At 39.3% G+C, this 9,149-nt stretch overlaps 2 protein-coding genes and 1 long non-coding RNA gene across 6 annotated transcripts in view; all 3 read right to left on the bottom strand.

Moving 5' to 3' along the window:
- gtf2h2 (general transcription factor IIH, polypeptide 2) overlaps nucleotides 1-6,871 on the bottom strand; it is a 10,479-nt gene extending 3,608 nt beyond the window's left edge. The window contains exons 1-7 of one of the 2 annotated variants that reach the window (XM_007577430.2): nucleotides 6,775-6,871; nucleotides 5,978-6,038; nucleotides 5,812-5,889; nucleotides 5,435-5,471; nucleotides 4,572-4,658; nucleotides 4,443-4,493; nucleotides 3,407-3,461 (exon numbers count right to left, since the gene is read on the bottom strand). In XM_007577430.2, the coding sequence (XP_007577492.1) occupies nucleotides 3,407-3,461; nucleotides 4,443-4,493; nucleotides 4,572-4,658; nucleotides 5,435-5,471; nucleotides 5,812-5,889; nucleotides 5,978-6,033 (364 nt within the window). In that variant the 5' untranslated portion in view covers nucleotides 6,034-6,038; nucleotides 6,775-6,871. Of the gene's footprint in view, nucleotides 1-3,406; nucleotides 3,462-4,442; nucleotides 4,494-4,571; nucleotides 4,659-5,434; nucleotides 5,472-5,811; nucleotides 5,890-5,977; nucleotides 6,043-6,774 lie in introns of both variants that reach the window. The other variant, XM_007577429.2, reaches the window with a different exon arrangement.
- Nucleotides 462-3,400, bottom strand: LOC103155671 (uncharacterized). The gene is made up of 2 exons (XR_478065.2): nucleotides 3,150-3,400; nucleotides 462-1,009 (listed from the first exon to the last, which is right to left on the bottom strand). It is a non-coding gene; the product is annotated as an uncharacterized LOC103155671 (long non-coding RNA).
- An 11-nt stretch (nucleotides 6,872-6,882) lies between the features above and the next one.
- The window catches only part of oclnb (occludin b), an 18,632-nt gene continuing 16,365 nt past the window's right edge, over nucleotides 6,883-9,149 (bottom strand). For all 3 annotated transcript variants that reach the window (XM_007577433.2, XM_007577432.2, XM_016663744.1), the window contains one exon: nucleotides 6,883-7,636. In XM_007577433.2, the coding sequence (XP_007577495.1) occupies nucleotides 7,538-7,636 (99 nt within the window). In that variant the 3' untranslated portion in view covers nucleotides 6,883-7,537. The remainder of the gene's footprint in view (nucleotides 7,637-9,149) is intronic.

The raw sequence follows: 9,149 nt of genomic DNA, 5'->3' as shown, positions 1-9,149 counted from the left end.
AAATGTAAAATGTAAAATGTAAAATTCATGCATCACACACGCGTGTGTTGTGGCTGTTCAGGGGTATTTTTGAAGTGGACATGTTAAGTGCAATTTGAAATAAGAAATGTAAAATATGATAAAAATACATTTTGTGTTTATTTGATTCCTATTCAAGACACTTTGATAAGAATTAGTATATATGTAATATAGGCGGCTACAGAGTATCTTTGTTTGGATTTTTGGTTGGTGGTGTGCCTCGGGATTTTTTTCAATTAAAACAATGTACCTTGGCTCAAAAAAGGTTGAAAAACACTGTGCTAGAGTATCTGGTAAAACGATTAAATAATAATTTTTAAAAAAATCATAAAATGACTTTCTTTATTAATGTGATGGCAAGCCACACAGGGTGAGATCCACATTTCATTAATAGTTACTTTTCACTTTAGTTTGTTTTGTAAGTTTAAGTATTCTTTATATTATTTTCCACCTTCCAATGTTTATATGGAGTGCACACGTATTAACAATGCAAGGTCGAAATTTAATTATGTTGTATTAATATTATTTTCTTTGTTTGAGTTACCTGGGTGTTTGGCTCCCCTTCCTGGTGGATAAAAGGCGTGGCAAAGGGCTGAGGTTCCTAAAGAACAGCTGATGGCCTCATTGGACTGCACCACCTGTGTCATGCTGGGGGGGGGGGATGTCTTTGGGTTTATGTTATTGTTTGTGTTAATTGTTAGGTGGCAGCCATTTTGTTTTCCCCTATTGTGTCCGCATGGTTTAGCTAAACCTGTATTTAAATCCCCTTCTGTGTCATTTCATTTAGGTCAGTTTATTGTTTGTCAGTTATGTCTTCGTCTAGTAATTTATGTTGACCTCTTTTATTGGCATGCCTGTTTAATTGTTATGTTAACTTTTGTTCATATTTTTGGGTAAATAAAACCCACCTTTTTTTGAATTCAACTACCTGTGTTCTGCGTTTTGTACTGCCTGGTCCCTGACAATTAATATGAGTAAATCATGATCCAACCTGACAGTCAATAGAGGCCACTAAAGTGNTTTACTGTAGGATAATTTATACTGTATGTATATGTTAGAAAAGGGCAAAAACATATCCTCATTATTGGATATGTTTTCAAATGCAACTGAGCAACAATTGATGTTTTCGCTCAACACACTACTGGAAGCCGTTACAACTTACAGCAGATTAGAACTGTGGGACATAGGAAGACAGTTTGGACTTCACACACCCACCAAGCTGGACTTTATTCCTCCAGAGCTGCTACGAACACCTGGGACTATGATCATTCCCCCCATGCTGCTAAGGCGACGGAGGAGGCAGCGCAAACAAAAAAGGGGTAAGAGAGCCGGCGTGCGGGCTAGGCTACAAGCTAGCCCTCATAAACCGGCCCTCCCCAGCCTCTTCCTCGCCAATGCAAGGTCCCTCGTCAACAAAATCGACGAGATGCGACTCCGGATTACTTCTCGCCGGATGGACAGCTGTGTGACTATTGTCACAGAGACCTGGCTGGAGGATAACATCCCGGACGCAGCGGTGGAGATAACGGGGCGCGCTCTGTTCCGGGCGGATCGGACTGCAGCTTCGGGTAAGGGCAGAGGCGGAGGTTTGGCATTGTATGTACACAATGTCTGGTGTACAGCCACACACTCTGTCGGAACATTCTGCTCTCCTGACTTGGAATATCTGGCGGTGAAATGCAGACCCTTCAAGTTGGTGAGAGAACTCTCGTCCATTGTGATCGTGGCCGTCTACATACCGCCGAGGGCTAATGCTAAGTTAGCATTAGAGGAGCTATACTGCCTGATCAGCGTGCAGATGAACTCCAACCCGGAGGCGGCCGTGATTGTGGCGGGGGACTTTAATCACGTGGAACTGAAGGCTGTGTTTCCAAAATTCCACAAATCCATAAACTTTCCCACCAGAGACAATAACATTTTGGACCAGGTCTACTGCAATATCCCCGGAGCCTACAAGGCTGTAGCAGCTCCACATCTGGGCATGTCTGACCACATCTCAGTGGAGCTGATTCCTGTCTACAAGCCTCTGGCCTGCAGAACTAAGCCGACCATCAGAATAGTTCAGGTCTGGACTGAGGAGGCCTCCTCTGCACTTCAGAACTGCTTTGAGCATACAGACTGGAGTGTGTTCAGGGACGGTGCAGATTTGGAGGAATACTCATCTTCCGTTCTGTCCTACGTTCAGTTCTGTACCGACACTGTCCTCCCTGTTAAGACCATAAAAGTGTTTCCAAACCAGAAACCATGGCTGGACAGCACAGTACGGGCCCTGCTGAAAGCCCGGGATGCTGCCTACAGGTCTGGAGACAGGTTGGCTTATAACAGGGCCCGGTCGGAACTGAAAAAAGGTATTAAGCAGGCCAAGCTCCAGTATAAACAGAAGATTGAGGAATATTTCATCAACAACAACCCCCGAAGCATGTGGAGAGGCATTAGAACCATGACAGACTACAAACACAGCACTCAGCTGACCAGCTGCGACCCCACCCTGCCTGACACCTTAAACAGTTTCTTTGCCCGCTTTGACACGGCGGGCAGCAGAGAAGCTGTACATCTACCCCAACTGGAAGAGCAGCACCAGCCCCTCGTCTTACAGAAGTATCAGGTGACGTCCACCCTGAGGTGGATCAACACTCACAAAGCTCCAGGACCGGACAAGGTGTCAGGCCAGACGCTGAAAACCTGCGCCGACCAGCTGGCAGGAGTGTTTCTGGACATTTTCAATCTGTCCCTGCAGCTCGCCATGGTTCCTGAGTGCCTCAAGTCTTCCACCATCATCCCTGTACCGAAGAAGAGGTCCNGGACATGTTAAGTGCAATTTGAAATAAGAAATGTAAAATATGATAATATATTTTTGTGTTTATTTGATTCCTATTCAAGACACTTTGATAAGAATGACTATATATGTAATATAGGCGGCTACAGAGTATCTTTGTTTGCATTTTTGGTTGGTGGTGTGCCTCGGGAGTTTTTCAATTAAAACAATATACCTTGGCTCAAAAAAGGTTGAAAAACACTGTTCTAGAGTATCTGGTAAAACGATTAAATAATAATTTTTAAAAAATCATAAAATGACTTATTTCCCTGTTAATATGACTTTCTTTATTAATATGACTAAATCATGATCCAACCTGACAGTCAATAGAGGCCACTAAAGTGCGGTGCATTTCAGTAACTCTTGTAGAGAATGGACATTTTAACACTAACTGAGCAGCCTTAATCTGGACTACCTGCAGCCTTGACTAACCTTGCTGGCAGCAGACCACATAACTGGGCCTGGTCTACATAAAACATGTCAAACATGGTTGATTTGAGCGTTGGAACTATTCCTGGTGGTTGGGCTGACAAATACATGTTCAGCAGCTAGCCAATGAACTTTGATCCTCACCTGCAAGTTCCGTAAGCTTCTCAGCCCTTTTGTTTTTGGTGGTGATAATACCAACCTGGAATTAAACACAACCCATTTAATTAGCTTAGCTACATAATCAGAGGAGTTTTAGAACCACCCCATTTACCTGAAACAATGGCTATCCTCCTGCGTACATTCACTTAAACATTTATTACTCACATCACAACTATTGAAACTGAGTGTAATAAAAAGAATTAGACAATCAACTGTAAATTTATACTGCTTAATCCTTCATATTCTACCAGTGTTAACACTGGGCAGTTTTAGAATCAGAGCAATTGTTAGATTTTTCTTAAAGTAATATTTGAAACACTCCTTTTTATTAGAAGCCTGTTAAATGTTACTGAAATTGACATTCAGTCAATGTCAATTTGACTGAAGTTGAAGTATTTTTATTATTTACACTTACACTCCTGTGTGTTGGAGCAGTGAGGCTGCAGAGTGCAAACATTTACCTCTGACATCACAACATAACTGAGTCAAGAGATCAACATGTCATTTACAGGTATGCATGTGGATCTGATCCACAGTTCAGAGGACAGCAATAATGTTCTGAAGACAAGAGAGACGTCAAACAACACAGTTACATCAGCAACAACCACCAGAGGGCAGCAGCGATGGTATTATCAGCCAAACTCTCTGGAAGATCCTTCATCATGCAGAAAACAACACAAAATACACTGCCAAAAAATATGAGAATACATGGGGTGCAAGCGGTGGACACTGTTGGACGGGTAAAGTGTTTCTCCAAAAGCCCTAAAAAGTAGCTAAATATCAGTAGCGAAATATTATTCACTCTAATCTTTACAATCAATCAATCTGCTCAGGTGCTAAAAGTGTTAGTTGAAACACTTTGATGTTCTGTTCCAGATCATTTTTCTCCCATCTTCTGAGTGTAGGTGGGAGACAAAAACTAATGTTTACTTCAGAAAATTCCAGATGCCCTACAACCACCAACACTGAGCATGTTGTCCATTTCCTCTGTTCTTTAAGCGCAAACCTAACGGTATCATACCTGGCTGATGGGATTCTGGTCAAAGTATTCATCGATGAATCCCTCCATCAGCTGAAGATGAAGAAAGGGAATATGGCTTAGAGACAATCACCATGTGCAGTAACTGGTGCCATATGTGTTCTGTCTCACCTTCAGAGTAGAGGTGAGACGGTTGGGTTTTAAGTCCTGGTCCTCCATACTGCGTGAACAGTCAATAACAACATATAGGTGGCGCATCTAGAGCACAAACAATGATAATCTCCTCTGGGTTTCAAAATGATTTTTATACTAACACAACATGGGTGTGAGGCTGTTTCTGATAATCCCATCAGACACTGGTCTCACTCAGGGCAATGCTGGAGCCTGGTTGCTGACTTCATTCAAAAAGAGAGGTGCACAATATATTAGCACTAACATGGGTGTCGGCAGCTATTTTTATAATAACTAGACTGATGTTAACAAGTGAGATTTGTTTTTATCTTGTTATCATTTGATAGTTGGAAGAGGAAGGGAGGAGACTGGTCATGTGGTATTTGTTTGGTCCTGTGACTGTGATAGTGATGCAAAACAGGATTGTGGGGGATTTAACTGAAACAGAAGCTGTTGCGTAGTCAACGGTGTGGCCATTTTTTTTGGTGAGGTGTCGAAAGGGTAGGGAAATATATATAATCAGTAAAAATCAATTATCGGCCATGACAGCAATATTAATATTGCATGTCAATATCAGCCCAAATGTATATATATGTGTATCCCTAATTAAAAAACATATTAGCTGACAATAACTTTGGCCAGTTTGCTTTGGTTCTTTTCATTAACAGTAATTCCATTGGCTGAACTTATAGAATATCCAAAGATGGTTGTCACTGTACAACGCTTTAATTCTAAAGATACAATATTAGCTATGAGAACATGGCATCTATAAGAGCTGTAGCTCGCATGAGATCTGCCAGCTGTAGTTTTACAGTAAGGACTGAGAAACACAGTGGAGAAGCAAAAATCCAGACTTCACTCACCATCCCAAGCCTCACTTGTGCATGGCTTTGTGTCACCCTATGAGGCAAGTAGAGCAGGGATGTAAAAACCAGGCTGAAAAAGCACATGCAACTAAAGACTGATATACAGCACATTCAATAAATTACAACATATCCCTTTTGAAAATAACTTAAGCAGGTATTGAACATATTTTCATTAAACCCAGGTTTCTGTTTTTAATCTTTAAAATTAAAAACAGAAACCTGACACAATTCTAATTGTGTCATATGTTCACAAGTGGAAAATAATTAAATGAAATTACGGATTTTCATCCATCTGTATCATTAATCCCTTAATGTTAATTGTTCCTATAATAAATTAGCTTTTCCAATAGTATTGAAATTGCTGTCTAACGCACCTTTTTCTTTTGGACTGGTACAGGATCTCTTCCACTGTGGCTTTAAGGGAGCCAGACTCATCCTCCTTAAGCACTTCCCTGTAGAAATTCAGGAATATCCCATGTAGTTGCATCAGATACAAGCACATGTCCCAACCTGAGAATATTCTCACATTACACATCTTACCATGTCCTTTCATAGCCTCCTTCCCAGCGCTTGGCTCTCTCTGGCTCTTCATCCATTGTGTCTGCCAGTCAAACACAATGAAACAATGATCAAGTCCAAACTATTTCACTGGAACTGCAAAATACCTCTTCATCAACTGTGAGCTGATGAAGAGTGTGTACAGGTATCACACTCTCAACAATAATAAAGTTTGAAGAAAAGCTCAAATATATTTTGCTTATAGCTGTTGATTAGGACATCATTGTACCTCTTTTAACTGACTGTTAAAATGACCATCTAACATTTAATTTCTTAGGTCAAAAGCTGAAAAGTTTTGGAACCTCTGCTGAAAATCCATTTGTTTGTAACAGTGGGTGCTGATTAACCAGATTTGTGGTCAAATGTTGGATTAGTGATCATTACATATTTGTTATTTTTGTGTTTATTTTTTTCAATATTTTGCAATTCATTTATATGCTTGAAAGATTCACCACCCGTGAGACTAAAAATTAATCTCCATGACTAAATATTGTACAGTTACATGACAGACTGAAAAACTCCTAATTAATGTGGATAAAGTCATCCATCACTACTTGGAGTCCGAAACACGCTGAGCTGAGACGAAGCCGCTTTAGTGACAACCACGCAGTTGAACGAGGGCCCAAATGGTACACCATCACAACAAAACCCTTCTCAGGCGGTCACAAAGGTATTACTACGACCAACCGAAGAGCTCTCGTTGTCTTTAAATACTCAACGGATGTCTCGATGAATATTATGCTAAGTTAGAGGATTAACTTTTCGCTCCCTTTACTTACCAGAAGTTTCTGTATTATTGTCCTGAAACCAGAGATTTAACTAGCAGTCCAGCGACCAGTTGGTGCACCAGAAAATTCTTTCCGGAAGGAAACACGCTGCAGCGCCGATCCGTGACAGCCCATTAATGACATTTTTATTTAAAACTCCCAGTACAAATTAATACGACGTTTTATTGTGCACAATGCCGTTTACGTTGCAGAGATGAAAATCCTAGAGATATGTCAATTAAAGAACGCCCCAGCAACAACAAAATCAAAATCATATGGTAGTTGTTCAAATGCAATTCAATTTAGTACAGTAAGAAAAACACTTGATAGGCCAGAGATGCATCAACAATCACAAAGTATAACTTCATTTTCCAGCAAGCTGTTGCTCCATTATTGACATGTATCCAAAGAAAGTACTGTAAAAACACCTAAAAAGATTTAATCTCAAATTCCAAAACAATCATATAATATGGATAACAAATTCATGCATTAAAACTTTACTGTATGCAAAAGCTAGCTTTAGAATGTCATGTAGAAAGAAAGATGGCATTAAAGTGAATAAAATAAGCCAATATATGGATGCAGATTAATAGCTAGATACAATAGATTTTATACACAGCAATTGAATTTGGAAAGTATTCTTAATGCAAAAATACAAAACTATACTCTTTTAGTCATTTCTTGTGGTGAGAATATAGTGGCAGGCTTGGTTAAGACATCCTTCATTCAGAGATTAAATAATATGCTTCAACTGAAGTAAGTCACAGGAGAATGTTCAGGGGCGGCGGTCGTATTCACTGATTTTGGTCTTGATGTGTGACAGTTTGGATTTCAGATATTTACATCTCCTCTTCTTCATCTGGTAATCTGGGGACTGACAAGAAAAGAACATACAAACTTTTCACTAAACTTTTCAACCTGAGTTGACATGTCCGAGACAAAGCCAAGTTCAACTTTGAAATATCTCTGGTTTGAAAAAAAAATAAATTGAATTGCCCGATCTGTAACAAGATTTATAGAACAGATTAAGGTGTTTAGGTTGTGCCCAGTGCTTTACAATGAGCTGCTGATTCATACAACTGCTGATACAGTGCTTGTCCTCGGCTAAATGAAGAGTAGCTCTTCTCTGACCGCAGGAGCAGGTCATCTCCTGACCCTCCCAAATACAAAGCTTCAGCGTTGTGCTTATTTTTATTACAATTTTTTTCTAGTTAATATCTTATTTTTAGCATAATTCCAAAGCACTTTAGTCAAATGTTTTTTTTAATGTTACATATATAAATAAACATGACATTAACTATCATCTAACCCCCTGTGTCGTCCTCTCTGTCCTTCCCTCCACCATTCAAATGAAGACCAAAGGATTTAGAGTCTGAATTAATTAAACCAAGACATCATTTAAAAAGATGAACTACTGTGGCTTCATTCTGTGTTTGTCCTTTACATGCTAAATATGAATTCCATTTTTCATTAAAATTTACAATTTTAGGAAAACCCTATTAAGGGTTTATATCTGCAACCTTCCTCACCATGGTTACGTTTATCTCGCTTTTAGAGGGACCTAACACATTTTATTGACCTTACCGTGAACAAAATTGCTTTACTATTCCTAGTGAGTAATGTCCGGCCACTGAAGGTTGGGGCATTTTTTTGTCATTTATCCACTAATCTGGATGTGACATGTTTGAGTCGTCAAGACGTATCTCATTAACTAATGTCAATTTGGTAGCATAACTTATTTCATCATGCAGTCATAAACAGTTGTAGTATACTGACAACATCCTGGCTAATATTAAAACAGCAAGACATTACCATGTCAACTGGTGACAGTTTAAAGGCAGGCTGGCTCTTTCTATAGTCAGGTTGCATGTGCATCCACTGTATTTGAAAACAAATAATCCCTCTATTTTCATTATTATGGATAATCTTGTTTTTAAAAATATTTAACACTTTTGAGACTTTCGTGCAGTAAAATTATTGCTACACAGGAAGATGGAGTGGGAAGCCATCTGTTCTCTGTACTTGCTTTGTCCAGTGATCCTTTAGATTTTTATCTTTTGGGAATGCTTATGGGAGGCTTTTGGGAGGCTTATGTGTTGACTGAGGTAATTGGAAAACCCTGTTGTTAAGCAGCTTTTTCACCTCAGGATACTGCAACAAACGGCGATAATGAAGGCCAACATGTTAACGTCGGTAGCACACTGGATACTACCTTCATCTAGGGTTTCACCTTTCAGAAAAGAAAATAAAGGATGCCTTCCATGGTAGGGTGCCCACCTTTATTTTATGGCTGCTTTTGGTAAAAATAAATAAATAAATTAATTAATAAATAAATAAATAAATAAATAATAATAATAATAATAATAATAATAAATCAATAGTGCAAT

This window comes from Poecilia formosa, unplaced genomic scaffold, assembly GCF_000485575.1.
Source record: "Poecilia formosa unplaced genomic scaffold, Poecilia_formosa-5.1.2 Scaffold441, whole genome shotgun sequence".
NCBI classification, from domain to species: domain Eukaryota; kingdom Metazoa; phylum Chordata; class Actinopteri; order Cyprinodontiformes; family Poeciliidae; genus Poecilia; species Poecilia formosa.
This window is presented reverse-complemented; position numbering and strand designations above follow the sequence as displayed.